This window comes from Camponotus floridanus, unplaced genomic scaffold, assembly GCF_003227725.1.
Source record: "Camponotus floridanus strain SB8 unplaced genomic scaffold, Cflo_v7.5 scaffold146, whole genome shotgun sequence".
Lineage (NCBI taxonomy): Eukaryota > Metazoa > Arthropoda > Insecta > Hymenoptera > Formicidae > Camponotus > Camponotus floridanus.
The window spans coordinates 408,644-424,765 of record NW_020229266.1 but is presented as its reverse complement, the minus strand read 5'-3'; the positions used below and the strand labels follow the sequence as shown (position 1 = coordinate 424,765).

General features: G+C 25.9%; 2 protein-coding genes across 3 annotated transcripts; both read right to left on the bottom strand.

The window, feature by feature from the left end:
• Positions 1 to 925: 925 nt before the first annotated feature.
• Positions 926 to 3,970, bottom strand: LOC112637243 (cytochrome P450 4C1-like). Its single transcript, XM_025406502.1, has 8 exons — positions 3,952 to 3,970; positions 3,271 to 3,373; positions 2,977 to 3,076; positions 2,629 to 2,735; positions 2,416 to 2,484; positions 2,055 to 2,223; positions 1,689 to 1,868; positions 926 to 1,624 (listed from the first exon to the last, which is right to left on the bottom strand). The coding sequence occupies exons 4-8, from the start codon at positions 2,713 to 2,715 to the stop codon at positions 1,422 to 1,424; spliced, it is 708 nt and encodes a 235-aa protein (XP_025262287.1). The 5' UTR covers positions 2,716 to 2,735; positions 2,977 to 3,076; positions 3,271 to 3,373; positions 3,952 to 3,970; the 3' UTR covers positions 926 to 1,421.
• A 2,346-nt stretch (positions 3,971 to 6,316) lies between these two features.
• LOC112637241 (cytochrome P450 4C1-like) lies at positions 6,317 to 15,236 on the bottom strand. Of its 2 annotated transcripts, none has more exons than XM_025406499.1 (13): positions 15,142 to 15,236; positions 14,446 to 14,666; positions 14,068 to 14,177; positions 13,693 to 13,783; positions 9,310 to 9,495; positions 9,011 to 9,104; positions 8,329 to 8,452; positions 8,035 to 8,134; positions 7,688 to 7,794; positions 7,475 to 7,543; positions 7,114 to 7,282; positions 6,748 to 6,927; positions 6,317 to 6,683 (listed from the first exon to the last, which is right to left on the bottom strand). In XM_025406499.1, the coding sequence occupies exons 2-13, from the start codon at positions 14,597 to 14,599 to the stop codon at positions 6,481 to 6,483; spliced, it is 1,587 nt and encodes a 528-aa protein (XP_025262284.1). In that variant the 5' UTR covers positions 14,600 to 14,666; positions 15,142 to 15,236; the 3' UTR covers positions 6,317 to 6,480. The 2 variants fall into 2 exon arrangements, with proteins under 2 accessions (XP_025262284.1, XP_025262285.1); XM_025406500.1 differs by having other exon boundaries at positions 8,329 to 8,431.
• Between the last annotated feature and the right edge of the window lie 886 nt (positions 15,237 to 16,122).

Here is a 16,122-nt window from a genome sequence, read left to right as displayed (position 1 = left end):
TTATAGTATAAATTTGCAGTTAAAAACATAGTTAAATGAACTATTAATATAATCACAGAAATGTTTATATATATGATTACTTTTTTACCTTTTATAGTTATATAGTTTATCTTTTATATAGTAAACATATTGAAAAATAATAAATAGTGAAACGAATGTCAAGAATATGGTTACATTTATCATAATTGTGATTGTGTAGATTATGAAAAATGGTTATTTAATATACCATATGTTACTTGATATTTTACTATATTAATATTTCATATTATCATAATTTATAGTAAAATTTTTACCTTGATGGGCTGAACTCGTATAAAGCTATTCGTATAAAGTTATTTTTACTAACATTCTAGTTACAATAACTATAAAAATGATAATTGCAACTATAATTATTTAACTATGCAATCATATTTGTAAATACCAAACACTTTTCAGTGTGCGCAAACGTTACCGTTAGAAACATATACAAGGTGTCCCAAAAGTCCCGGACCGGTCGAATATTTCATAAACTATGCACTTTAGAGAGAAATGTTTTAGACAAAAGTTGTATGGCTTGGAGGGGGCCATCAGACAGTGGCAATGATTTGACCTTGGAGAGTCATTTGAATGTGACGTAAAGGTGAAGGAATTAAATTTAAAGTTGTACGATAATGTGGTGATCTTTCAAAATACACTACATCTTTCAAATGTATAATTAAAACATTTATCACCTAAAATTGAAAATGGACAAAGAAAAAACATAAAAATATTATTTCGTATAACAAAAAAAAAATTTAATTTAATTAACTTTCTTGACAAATTTAAACTGCTGCAGATATAAAAATATAATCACAGTATTGTAAATCGATTCAAGTATATGATGAATATATTTCGTCGATTGAAAATTATTTCGAAGAAAAAGATTGTAGTTACCAAAAAAAAAAATAGAAAACAATTCATTAATCCAAAGAAAGAAAACTTGTTACAGCAAATAAAGATGAAAATTAAAACAGCAATCATGATCCACTATGGCGTCCTCTAATCATCGAAATAGATATCTATAAATTTTAACACCTTAATATATGATGCGTGTATTATTTCGAGAAAAAGATATTCATTTTCATCCAGCGCAAAACTCGTGTGGGAAATGTCGATTGCATCGATTAAAATTTTCTTTAATTCTATAAATAAGACGCAAAAAAATAACTGTTTTATTAGCTTTGCACACATATATTTTATGGATAAACGTTTTTATTGTGATTGCACATGATAGAGGATCCTTACATACGTTAAATTTGGGTATATAGAGTTCTGATTTATAAGATTTTTATGTATATATTTTAATAATTAAACTTAATGTTTACATAATATTTTCCCCTCATAATGTTGAACGTATAATATGCATAACAATTTTCTTCGATTTTTCCCACTGCATCATCTTGTTACACTCTTGCAATATCCACGTTATTTTTAAACGGCTGTTTGCATTTGATCGGGATGAATCTTATATGAACCGGATGAGCAGGATGCATTACTAAATCAAGCAATAATCGAATATTTTTTAAATACTCAACAGGTTCCAAGTAAAAATTATATATCAAAGGAGCTATCATAGCTTTCATCATCAGCAAACCGAGACGTTGACCTACAATTTGAAATTTATGATAAATTATCGATACGAAGAAAAACGAAAATCGCGATCAATTCACCTATGCAATTTCTCGGTCCTGCGCTGAATGGTATATAAGAATAAGGATGACGATTCTTTATCCTTTCGGGTAAGAATCTGTCTGGATCAAATACATCTGGATTTGGCCAAAAATTGGGATCTCTGTGAACTGCGTAGATATGAAGACCTATGGTCGTTCCAGCAGGTACGATATATGATTCTGAAAATTATTATAAAATTGAAAAATACTAAAATTCACGAAAATAAGAGCTTCTTTGAGAAAAATAAAATATAACAATATTGTACTCTTAAAATTCTAATTAATCTTACTTTTCATTCAATAATATATACTCCATACTATGTAACATATTCAAAAATATATGCAGCAAAAAGTGACTATAATTACGTAATTTTACAGCATCCCCAGTCTTGCGTAATATCCAAGACACGCTGGGATACAAACGTAGCGCTTCCTTTAAACATCTGTCTAAATATGATAAATTTTGTAATGACTTCGTGTTAAGTTTCCCTCCATTCTCTTGCATCACAGTATCGACTTCAGCCCTCACACGCTCCTGTGTCATCAATAATATAATGAAAATGTATTTCTCAATTCTGATTTTCAGTGCACAGATAAAAATAAATTCTTAATGAATCAAATTCTAATATATCTAGGAAAAATATATCGTAACAAGAATTTGATATCTTTATTACGTTGAATAAAAGTCTTAAATTATATATGGCAATATATTGCGAGAAATAGGTACCTGGATATCTTTATGCTCAGCTAAGAGAAGTAAAGCAAACATTATGCCCGTCGCTGTAGTATCATGACCCTATAACCATCATCATATACATATCGTTATATTGTTATACATACTTAGACATCATGTACAAAAAATTACTTAGATATCTTAGATATCATGTACTTAGATACATACTTAGATATCATGTACAAAAAAAAGTTTACAGATACATACTGCAAATACGAAAGTGTCAACTTCTTCTCTGATATCCATATCAGTTAGAGAATTTTCTCGAGATGCCGCTATTAAAAGGTCCAGCATGGCTAGCCCATTTTTTTTAACTAAAAAAAGCATATTAATTACAATTTCACTTTTACATGTCACACTTTCATTATACAATAACAGTTCTTGTTTAAAATTTAAACTCTATTATACAAATAATAATGATTTAATTTTACAGCAAACATATGTTGTATTATTACATGTGATTATGTGTTTAATATAAATAATGCAAGCATAATGTATAATATTAAATTAATTGCGCAGCCAAACTTAAATTAGAAGCTCTGATCTCTTACGTACTTCCAAACTCTTCGAAATTTTCTGTCTCTTTGTTACTTTCAAGGTTTTTTAAGTATCGGTCATTGGTGCGTTCGTGATAAAGTTTTCTTTCCGCGATGATCTATACAAGTACAATATTTAATTTTTGACAAGATTTTTTTATATTAAACAGCAATGGTATTGTATTATATCATAGATATTTATAACATAATATTAATATTTAAAATAAATAATGTAATCCTACAAAGATTACGAGATTTATAGTTATTTTACATATAAGAGCGTTGTAAGGTTTAAATTAATGTGATAACGTACTTTTTCCGTAAATCCATGCAATATTTTCAAGATTTTCTTTTGCTTTCTTCCTTGTGGTGACAATGAGAATAATAAATCATTATACAACCAAGGCCTTAATCCTCTAAATCGAAATTCAATAAAACTACATATTTCAAATGATGATATAATTCCAATAATGTTATTTTGTAAAAGCCTTAATTAAAGCCATCATGAAATTATTTTAATCTTTAATAACCATAGATTGTAAAGAATATATAAAAAATTTAAATCTATATATGTTACAAAAAAGTAGAATTTGTACTAAAAACTTTTTATTTTATCAAGGTTATAAAGTTTTGATCAAAGATAATTATTTTACAAATTTTGAATACAATTTATTTATTTTTTTATTGTTCTGATAATTTCAACATTTTAAAAATTACAAATAATTATGTAATGAAATATTTAGTGATACACATACAATAGATTTTGATTAAAAATTTTCGACTTGTAAACGAAGTGCCGTTTTCACTAATTGTAAGTTCCCTTTACGTAATTATTCATTAATTAATTTATTTTTCATAATGTATAATGTAATGTATCACAGTTAAAAGATCATAGATAGATTAAAGTTAGAAAATAAGATTATAATTTAAAAACAATTGAGATGAATTAATTAGTTAAAATATCATATAATTATATTCTATATTTATAAATTACCTGTAAATAAATAATTCGGTTATATCNAAACATTTATCGAATATAACATTTTGGTTATATTAAAATATACTCCATAATGGTCTAATTAAAATATTACTCCATAATGGTCTAATATTATGCTATATATATATATATATATATAATATATATATAATAGCATATAATTAGTGATAATATATATATATATATAATAATATATATATATTATAATTGTGAACAACCAAAAACGGTGATATATATATATATATATTTATATATATATATATATTATCACCGTTTTTTTGGTGTTCACTGGTATATATAGTAATATCCAATGAACACCAAAAAATGGCGATAAGAAAGGACTGTGTATAGCATAAAGGAATCTTAATTATTTGAATGCAACTTTTGCTCTGCATTTACAAATAATTAATTTAATAAATATGCTGAGAAAAAAATATGGTTGCCGTTATCATAATTTAACTATAAAGTATAGTTATTTTTGGCGGCACCTACATTATATAGTTATTTTAGCAGTGTGATTTATAACAAATCCAACAATATATTATTGTTATTGTAAAATTAGTATATTTCAATGTAACTATATGTATGGCACACACATAACTGTCATTTTTACATGGTAAGTGATACTATAAATATGATGCTACTAAAATGAAAGTAAAAGGAACTATATACTATAATAATAAATTGTATTTACATTAATAGTAAAATATTATATTTTTATATATAATTAAGTTAACAATGTATGTAGTTCTCATAACTTTATAGCTTATAAGATACGTTCATTCACATTATGAAAAAAGTACTATATGTTATTAGGAAGAATTTAATTATATAATATATTTAAATTAATAAACAATAATGCTAGGAAGAGCGCTCTGATGCGCAGCACACGTGGCTCTCTGATGTACATGTAAGCAACGTCCTCTATTCTAGTATTACTACTCATAAGAGGAAAAAAAATATATTTTAGACTTCGTCTAAGTACCAATCTTTTTATACACATTTCATAAAAAATTGAAACGAGTTAGTCATCATTTATAATGTCGCCGCGTAGCGACAAACGAAGAAACACGTGTCACACATCTCTTTTTCAATTTCAATGATATTTATAGTATAAATTTGCAGTTAAAAACATAGTTAAATGAACTATTAATATAATCACAGAAATGTTTATATATATGATTACTTTTTTACCTTTTATAGTTATATAGTTTATCTTTTATATAGTAAACATATTGAAAAATAATAAATAGTGAAACGAATGTCAAGAATATGGTTACATTTATCATAATTGTGATTGTGTAGATTATGAAAAATGGTTATTTAATATACCATATGTTACTTGATATTTTACTATATTAATATTTCATATTATCATAATTTATAGTAAAATTTTTACCTTGATGGGCTGAACTCGTATAAAGCTATTCGTATAAAGTTATTTTTACTAACATTCTAGTTACAATAACTATAAAAATGATAATTGCAACTATAATTATTTAACTATGCAATCATATTTGTAAATACCAAACCTTTTCAGTGTGCGCAAACGTTACCGTTAGAAACATATACAAGGTGTCCCAAAAGTCCCGGACCGGTCGAATATTTCATAAACTATGCACTTTAGAGAGAAATGTTTTAGACAAAAGTTGTATGGCTTGGAGGGGGCCATCAGACAGTGGCAATGATTTGACCTTGGAGAGTCATTTGAATGTGACGTAAAGGTGAAGGAATTAAATTTAAAGTTGTACGATAATGTGGTGATCTTCAAAATACACTACATCTTTCAAATGTATAATTAAAACATTTATCACCTAAAATTGAAAATGGACAAAGAAAAAACATAAAAATATTATTTCGTATAACAAAAAAAAAATTTAATTTAATTAACTTTCTTGACAAATTTAAACTGCTGCAGATATAAAAATATAATCACAGTATTGTAAATCGATTCAAGTATATGATGAATATATTTCGTCGATTGAAAATTATTTCGAAGAAAAAGATTGTAGTTACCAAAAAAAAAAATAGAAAACAATTCATTAATCCAAAGAAAGAAAACTTGTTACAGCAAATAAAGATGAAAATTAAAACAGCAATCATGATCCACTATGGCGTCCTCTAATCATCGAAATAGATATCTATAAATTTTAACACCTTAATATATGATGCGTGTATTATTTCGAGAAAAAGATATTCATTTTCATCCAGCGCAAAACTCGTGTGGGAAATGTCGATTGCATCGATTAAAATTTTCTTTAATTCTATAAATAAGACGCAAAAAAATAACTGTTTTATTAGCTTTGCACACATATATTTTATGGATAAACGTTTTTATTGTGATTGCACATGATAGGAGGATCCTTACATACGTTAAATTTGGGTATATAGAGTTCTGATTTATAAGATTTTTATGTATATATTTTAATAATTAAACTTAATGTTTACATAATATTTTCCCCTCATAATGTTGAACGTATAATATGCATAACAATTTTCTTCGATTTTTCCCACTGCATCATCTTGTTACACTCTTGCAATATCCACGTTATTTTTAAACGGCTGTTTGCATTTGATCGGGATGAATCTTATATGAACCGGATGAGCAGGATGCATTACTAAATCAAGCAATAATCGAATATTTTTTAAATACTCAACAGGTTCCAAGTAAAAATTATATATCAAAGGAGCTATCATAGCTTTCATCATCAGCAAACCGAGACGTTGACCTACAATTTGAAATTTATGATAAATTATCGATACGAAGAAAAACGAAAATCGCGATCAATTCACCTATGCAATTTCTCGGTCCTGCGCTGAATGGTATATAAGAATAAGGATGACGATTCTTTATCCTTTCGGGTAAGAATCTGTCTGGATCAAATACATCTGGATTTGGCCAAAAATTGGGATCTCTGTGAACTGCGTAGATATGAAGACCTATGGTCGTTCCAGCAGGTACGATATATGATTCTGAAAATTATTATAAAATTGAAAAATACTAAAATTCACGAAAATAAGAGCTTCTTTGAGAAAAATAAAATATAACAATATTGTACTCTTAAAATTCTAATTAATCTTACTTTTCATTCAATAATATATACTCCATACTATGTAACATATTCAAAAATATATGCAGCAAAAAGTGACTATAATTACGTAATTTTACAGCATCCCCAGTCTTGCGTAATATCCAAGACACGCTGGGATACAAACGTAGCGCTTCCTTTAAACATCTGTCTAAATATGATAAATTTTGTAATGACTTCGTGTTAAGTTTCCCTCCATTCTCTTGCATCACAGTATCGACTTCAGCCCTCACACGCTCCTGTGTCATCAATAATATAATGAAAATGTATTTCTCAATTCTGATTTTCAGTGCACAGATAAAAATAAATTCTTAATGAATCAAATTCTAATATATCTAGGAAAAATATATCGTAACAAGAATTTGATATCTTTATTACGTTGAATAAAAGTCTTAAATTATATATGGCAATATATTGCGAGAAATAGGTACCTGGATATCTTTATGCTCAGCTAAGAGAAGTAAAGCAAACATTATGCCCGTCGCTGTAGTATCATGACCCTATAACCATCATCATATACATATCGTTATATTGTTATACATACTTAGACATCATGTACAAAAAATTACTTAGATATCTTAGATATCATGTACTTAGATACATACTTAGATATCATGTACAAAAAAAAGTTTACAGATACATACTGCAAATACGAAAGTGTCAACTTCTTCTCTGATATCCATATCAGTTAGAGAATTTTCTCGAGATGCCGCTATTAAAAGGTCCAGCATGGCTAGCCCATTTTTTTTAACTAAAAAAAGCATATTAATTACAATTTCACTTTTACATGTCACACTTTCATTATACAATAACAGTTCTTGTTTAAAATTTAAACTCTATTATACAAATAATAATGATTTAATTTACAGCAAACATATGTTGTATTATTACATGTGATTATGTGTTTAATATAAATAATGCAAGCATAATGTATAATATTAAATTAATTGCGCAGCCAAACTTAAATTAGAAGCTCTGATCTCTTACGTACTTCCAAACTCTTCGAAATTTTCTGTCTCTTTGTTACTTTCAAGGTTTTTTAAGTATCGGTCATTGGTGCGTTCGTGATAAAGTTTTCTTTCCGCGATGATCTATACAAGTACAATATTTAATTTTTGACAAGATTTTTTTATATTAAACAGCAATGGTATTGTATTATATCATAGATATTTATAACATAATATTAATATTTAAAATAAATAATGTAATCCTACAAAGATTACGAGATTTATAGTTATTTTACATATAAGAGCGTTGTAAGGTTTAAATTAATGTGATAACGTACTTTTTCCGTAAATCCATGCAATATTTTCAAGATTTTCTTTTGCTTTCTTCCTTGTGGTGACAATGAGAATAATAAATCATTATACAACCAAGGCCTTAATCCTCTAAATCGAAATTCAATAAAACTACATAATTTCAAATGATGATATAATTCCAATAATGTTATTTTGTAAAAGCCTTAATTAAAGCCATCATGAAATTATTTTAATCTTTAATAACCATAGATTGTAAAGAATATATAAAAAATTTAAATCTATATATGTTACAAAAAAGTAGAATTTGTACTAAAAACTTTTTATTTTATCAAGGTTATAAAGTTTTGATCAAAGATAATTATTTTACAAATTTTGAATACAATTTATTTATTTTTTTATTGTTCTGATAATTTCAACATTTTAAAAATTACAAATAATTATGTAATGAAATATTTAGTGATACACATACAATAGATTTTGATTAAAAATTTTCGACTTGTAAACGAAGTGCCGTTTTCACTAATTGTAAGTTTCCCTTTACGTAATTATTCATTAATTAATTTATTTTTCATAATGTATAATGTAATGTATCACAGTTAAAAGATCATAGATAGATTAAAAGTTAGAAAATAAGATTATAATTTAAAACAATTGAGATGAATTATTAGTTAAAATATCATATAATTATATTCTATATTTATAAATTACCTGTAAATAAATAATTCGGTTATATCGTGAACCGCATTTCGATACTTTTGTTGCAACTCGTCAAATTTTTGCAAAGATGCACCCATGACAGTTTCTAAATGCATTTAATTAAAACAGTCGAAGATTATTTACAGGTGAATATTTTGTAGATTGTTTTTTTTCAAAAATATTGAATATTATCTATTTTTCCTTGTTGATTATTGATACTTCGTATAGAAACATTATTCTATATTTATTTGAAGCTATAATCACTTAGAATAAAATTCCTGTATAAATAATGCAAAATAAGAACCACTTACCGCATATCGCATTTAGCGTATGTTCACTAATAAATGGTAATAAATCTTCTACAACTATCCCTCCGACATCTTTCAAAGATTTTGTCATGCAATCGCCCTCCTTGATTAAGGTATCAACAAACTTATTTAATATATTAAAATGGAACACAGGAGTTAACATCTTTCGCCGCGCTCGCCACTTAATCGCTAAAACAGAAACAAGATAACATAAAATTGTGCTATAAAAGAGAAATTGCAACGTAAATGTAATTATTATTTTATAATTATATCTTTTTGAATTCGCAGATAGAAATAAATTATTATAAATATACAGGGTGACCCATTTTAACTTAGGCAGCCAAATAACTCGAAAAATAAGCACACTACGAAAAAATGGTTAGAATCAAAATTTCATCATTTCGAGGGGGACGTACAATGACGTTAAAATCAGCCTCCCCACCCCTTCCCCTGGGCGGTGAGGGGGGGCAAGTTTGAAATCTTAAATGGGAACCCCTATTTTTTATTGCATATTCCTGTAGCTTATCTCGAGAGCTTTCCAAAACACTATAATTAAGTACCTTTTTATTAAGTACTTTTTGAGTTATAAGGCTTGAAATAATTTCTTAATTTTACATAAACCATAAAATATCTAGTAAACCATTCATTTTTCGATTATCTTACCTTCATACTTTTATGTACAAAATAATGAGAGGAATCAATTGGTGTAAAGAAAACATACAGTTGTTTTTAAGAAAAAATATGGAATTGTTAATTGCAAATTACATATTTTTTCTTAGAAACAACTATGTGTTTTCTTTACACCAATTGATTCCTCTCATTATTTTGTACATAAAAGTATCAAGGTAAGATAATCGAAAAATGAATGTTTACTAGATATTTTACGGTTTATGTAAAATTAAAAAATGTTTTCAAGCCTCATAACTTGGAAAGTACTTAATGAAAACTAACTTAATTATAGTGTTTTGGAAAGCTCTTGAGATGAGCTACAAGAATATGCAAAAGCATATAGGGTGTCCCATTTAAAAAGTTGGAGCTGACCTTCGCGTGTCCTTCAGGTGGCTCTTTAAGATCAAACTAATGATACCATCTTATGTCCCCATTGAAACCATACAACTTTTGTCTAAAACATTTTTCTCTATCTTGCTTAGGATCCGAGAAATTTAGGTGGTCGGATTAAAATGAAACACCCTGTATATATATATAATTATGTTACATATAATATATAATATATAATATATAAATTAATAATAATTAAGTCTATTACTGATAGTACAATCTATTCGTGATAGTGTATTTGATTTAACTAAAAAGAATATCTCTAAAATTACCAGATAAAAATAAATTACTATAAATATCTAATGTTTAATAATAATATAAATATATAAATATATAATATATAATATATAAATATATAATATATAATATATAATATATCTAAATTAATATTAATTAAATCTATTACTGATATTACAATCTATTAGTGATGGTGTTTGATTCAACTAGAATATCTCTCTTATCTACTTTTATCATTTATAACAATATGTACGTGCATCACAGCGAAATTATCTCACCTGCAAATTTCTTTTTTATTAATTTTTGTAACAGAGATAAATTCACTATTTAGTATAATATTCTATTAATGTTTTTTAACTTTAATAACAACAACTATAATATTTTTAATTTCAAGTTTATATTTAATTCAGACTCGCATACATAGATGACAGTTCATCAGAGCTTTTTTTTACCGTAGTGTAATATTAAAAGTACTTTTAGTAGTTGTTGTTCTACACTTCCCGCGAAATCTCGCTTGTAAAAAGAAAGCTAATTTTGTAATCAGTTTAACTAATAAAGATTTAAGGATAAAGATAAAAGGAATTACAGAACAGTGACATCTATATTTCGCAGTTATCCTGAGTTATATTGTGCACCGCTGCGGATTAAAAATAAAACTAGATATGTAATATATTTAAGTCTAATTGTAACATTTTATTTGATTTTCTGTGATCTGGCTTGTAAACGAAGTGACGTTTCACAACAAATTGTAATAGACTAGACAACACAAAGCGCGCGCCATTTATTCCCTTTTATTATATATACATTTCTCACTGTCACACAAGCTATCAAAATTTGTAATAATCGCAAATGACAGCTGCTCACAACATGAATTGAGCGCAATAAAAGAACTAATTGGCATCGCGAAAAGAGGCAACAATACTTCGAGACTTTCGAGAATCGACTTAACATGCCTTTTTTAGAATAGGATTATATTATATGAATCTATGATGCAAGGAGAAGAACGACCACCTTCATTCAAACAAGTCATACAAGAAACAATTAAAAAACAGGCTCTAATAAACTTCCAAATTGGATTGCGAGACGAATTAAAAATTCTCGTGCGTTCACGCAACATCACGCTCCAAAAAGCGATAAAGGACGCGAGCACAGAAGAGAAGCTTATCGGACCGTCTATCACACGAGCACCTGGCTTCTCGAATAAAAATAAATTTGATACTGAACACGCGCGACCAATTCGAGACACAAACATACAATGCTATAAATGCGGAAATTCTGGACACTACATTAGATATGTAGATGTGGAGACATGGAGAGATGGAGATATGGAGATGTGGAGAAATGGAGAAGTGGAGATGTGTCATCTCAAGACTGCATTGAAATTATATTTTTAATTTAAATTGAAATGTTTTGAGAAACAATCATAATGTATTACGATAGACGCGATGATTGACATGATAATTTTTATGAAAATAAATAGGAAAGAATGCATGCGACTATGTTTACAGATATGGAGATGTGGAGACATGGAGAGATGGAGATATAGAGATGAGGAAAAATGATGAAATTGAGATATGAAGAAATGGAGATATGGAGATGTGCAGAAGTGGAGATATGTCAACTCGAGACTACGTTGAAGTTATATTATTACTTTAAATTGAACTGTTTTGAGAAACAATCATAATATATTATGATCTATAAGATGAATGACTTGATAATTTTTATGAAAATATATAATAGATGATGCATGCGACCATGTGTAAATGAGTATACAGATATGGAGATGTGGAGAAATGGAGAAATGGAGAAAATGAGATATGGAGAAATGGAGATGTGGAGAAATGGAGAAATGGAGATGTGAAAAAATGGAGAAATGGAGAAGTGGAGATATGCCATCTCGAGACTGCATTGAAGTTATATTTTCAATTTAAATTGAAATGTTTTGAGAACAATGTATACTCATGTATACATGACATGTATACCAATGACATATGTTCCTTTAATTACGTACGATTTTTTTAAACTTTAAACTTTATTTCAGATCAAATTTAAATGTTACACTTTTATGTTAATTTTTAAACATATTACTTGTGTATATTATTTTTAAACATATTACTTGTGTTATTTATTTACATACTTGTCTTCTGTTAAATTAACATTAAAATTAGAGTGGATAAATTGTGACATGTAAAATATATTAAATTTTACACAAAATTTTTACTGTGTAATTAAATTTTCTTTCAAATTATTATTAAAAAAATAATTAAATAAATTTACAAACGTTTATAAAATTAATAATAAATATACAAAAAACAGAAATACATAATATAATAATTTACAATATATATGGAAAAGTTAATTTTTTTCACACAAAATTATAAAACACAATTTACGGTATAAAATATGTAGAATTATTAATACAAACGAAATATATAAAAGCAATAATGAAAAAAATATAAGAATTTATATTTTAAATTTTAATTTAAATAAATGATATAAAATTCAAGTACTTACGCGGTCGAATCATTAATTCGAATATTATCTTATGTTTCATTAGAAAACAGAACTTCCATTCCATCTAATTGTTCAAATTCAAATAATTTATCTACTTCTTCATACATTCTTTCAAATTCCTTTTGATCCGACATATTGCTTTTACTAAGATGATTTCTTCTTCTAAAGTGTACTTCTTATAAAATCTACTTTTTCTGTTTTTTTACATAACAACTTATTAATCGCATAACAATAGCATAGCATAATTATACAATAATAAAAATATTTTTCTAACACACTATTAATCTATTAATATAAACGATTACCCGCGATGACAGCCGATTTATACTCTGAATATATATTCATAATAAGAGAGAATCGAGACAATCAATCAGCATCGCGGAAAAGCGGCAACAATACATGCGAGAATCGATTTAACACGCCTTTTTTAATAGTAGAAAAGTATATATGTACTTATATATATATTAACATTATTATATTTTATTATTTTATTATTATATTATATTATATATTATATTATATTATATTATATATTATATTATATAATATTTTATTATTATATTATTATTATATTACCTGTACTAGTGCCGAGACCTGTATTTAACCAAGGATGAGCAATGTTATACAGAAAACTTTTCTCGATATGCTTAGTGCTGCTTAGTATCATCTGAAATCATTAGAAACAGAAAGAAATATATATTATTCACTTATTATATTACTGAAATATCTTATATATACTGATATCTCAGATATACTATAATCTTCGATGCACAAATAATTTATAAATTGTATTTCTGTATTTTATTTTAACCTCGATGGAGTATCAATTTAGATTTCATTTTTTTTAAGAAACACTTTTTATCAGTCTTTTAAAAATCTTTTTGTAAAACACAAAACTCTTCAATCTAATTCAATCGTAATGTGTACAGAGAATGAAATTTCTTTTATTACCTCTAAATCATCTGGATGACGAATACCCACTAAATATATATAAAAAAATCCGAATTTAATAATGGGATAATATTCATCAGATAATTTACAGAAGAGCTTCCATAATTTCTCTGAAAATTATATTATAAACATCAATACACACAAATGTATTCACTAATTTTATTTTCAACATTAATGTGCACTTCTATCCAAATACGTTGAAAACAGATAAATAATAATAAAGAAAATGAATTGCAAATTGTTATTGCAAAGAGAAGTAATCTACATATAATAAACTTGATAAATATATGTTTCAGAATAAATGATTTATGAATTTTTGCTTCTGACACAGATTTCGTTTGTCAATTAATGTAAATAGGTTAGAAATTTTGTATTTACCTGTTGACACATAGAATTGGAGCGCATTGCCAATAATCGGAAAACCCGATGGTCCCGGTATAAGATTAAGAAGTTGCCCGTATTTTTTATAATACACATAATAATTATATACCAATAAAATAAACATAGAAAATACCAATATAGTAATGAACATTGTTTCTTAACTGTCCTGATGTTTCTTGACTATTTGATTAAGCTTCTTCCGTTTATTGTTTTTTATTCTTCGTACATAAAAATCGTATATAAAATGTCATATATAAAATAAATATTTTTTAATATATATAAAAATAGATATTCGATTTTTTCAATATTCGTAATTATCTTGATAAGTTAAATAAATAATATAATTATATAAACTATTTAATTATTGTTTTAAAGCTTATTTATTTATTTTATTTGTTCTTTTTGTTTATTTAATTATAGTGTATCGATTTTGATATCTAATAATATCGTATTAAACATTTTCTCACAATTAATATAATATTAGCATTTTAGAAGATAATAATATGAATATTGCAACATATTATATAATAATTTAATAAAATTATGACAATCAAATAAAATTAACAACTTATAATATTTGAAAGAAATTTGTGTTAAAATCATATTTTGTTTCACATTAATTATGCTATTAAATTGGGATTTTGCAATAAAATGTTATAAACTTTTATTTTATATAAATTTTATAAAAATTACCTGATAGATTCTATGTGCAACGATCAATGGAAACACATAACTCAAATGATTAATTTTAAGATAGAATTATAAATCTTGTTAAACAGATGCTTAAGTTTAACAAAGCTGCTTGAACTGATAATAGACATCTGAAGCGTGTATTTATATTGTTCTCCCACTCATGCGCATATTAATAATTAGAATTCTTAAGAATCTCTCAATAAATTGAATAATTCATTAATCAGTTCAATTAAAGATAAATAACAATTTTATGTTTATCTGAGAATATAAGAAAATGATTATGAAAACCATTTTGAAATTACATTTAATATTGCCAGCATTGATTAAAAATATCGATCGTTTCTATTTAAAATATATCGGTTTCATAATCAAGATGTCAATATCGATATTAACATAGGAAAAAAATTTTATTTTTTACATATTTTTACATCATTCTTCCTAACACTTTCAATTAAGTAAATATTTTTTTAAATAGGCGTGCTTTAGATAATAAATCATTTAGAAATTTGTCATCTCGAATTATCTTTAGCAAAGTTAACGAACAACGCTAGTTGCTATTTTTGAATTTTATTTCAATTTCAATAATTGCTCTTATCGTTTTTTTAATCGCATATTATATTTCGAGAGATTTTATTTAAAAAAACATGACAAAAGTATGATAGTCATTGATTTTACCTAATATTGTAAAAGTCAATTTTTTTAATGGGATATTTCAATGTAAGTGAATAATTTTTTAATATAAGAGGACAAATAAAGACATATACACATATGTATAATATACACATATGTGTCTCTTAATCTATATATTTAAAATTAATCAAAAAAAAATATTTGTGCCAGTCTTTTGTAAGTTTTTTTTAAAAAACTCATCTTTCTCTTTTCCTCTTTATTTTAATAAATTGTATTTTACTTATTAAAGCACATGAAAGTTTGATATAATAAGAAAATAATATAGAACAATAATAAAATTTCGATTTATAT

Bases quoted from the DNA above. Each gene is read 5' to 3' on its own strand.
- LOC112637243 (XM_025406502.1), bottom strand. From the start codon at position 2,715: ATGCTGGACCTTTTAATAGCGGCATCTCGAGAAAATTCTCTAACTGAT. The intron at 2,485-2,628 runs GTATGTATCTGT...TGATGGTTATAG, and splicing joins TTGACACTTTCGTATTTGCA to GGTCATGATACTACAGCGAC. The intron at 1,869-2,054 runs GTAATTATAGTC...AATAATTTTCAG, and splicing joins TGGGGATGCTGTAAAATTAC to AATCATATATCGTACCTGCT.
- LOC112637241 (XM_025406499.1), bottom strand. From the start codon at position 14,599: ATGTTCATTACTATATTGGTATTTTCTATGTTTATTTTATTGGTATAT. The intron at 7,795-8,034 runs GTACGTAAGAGA...TGCTTTTTTTAG, and splicing joins AAATTTCGAAGAGTTTGGAA to TTAAAAAAAATGGGCTAGCC. The intron at 6,684-6,747 runs GTGAATTGATCG...TTCAAATTGTAG, and splicing joins AGGACCGAGAAATTGCATAG to GTCAACGTCTCGGTTTGCTG.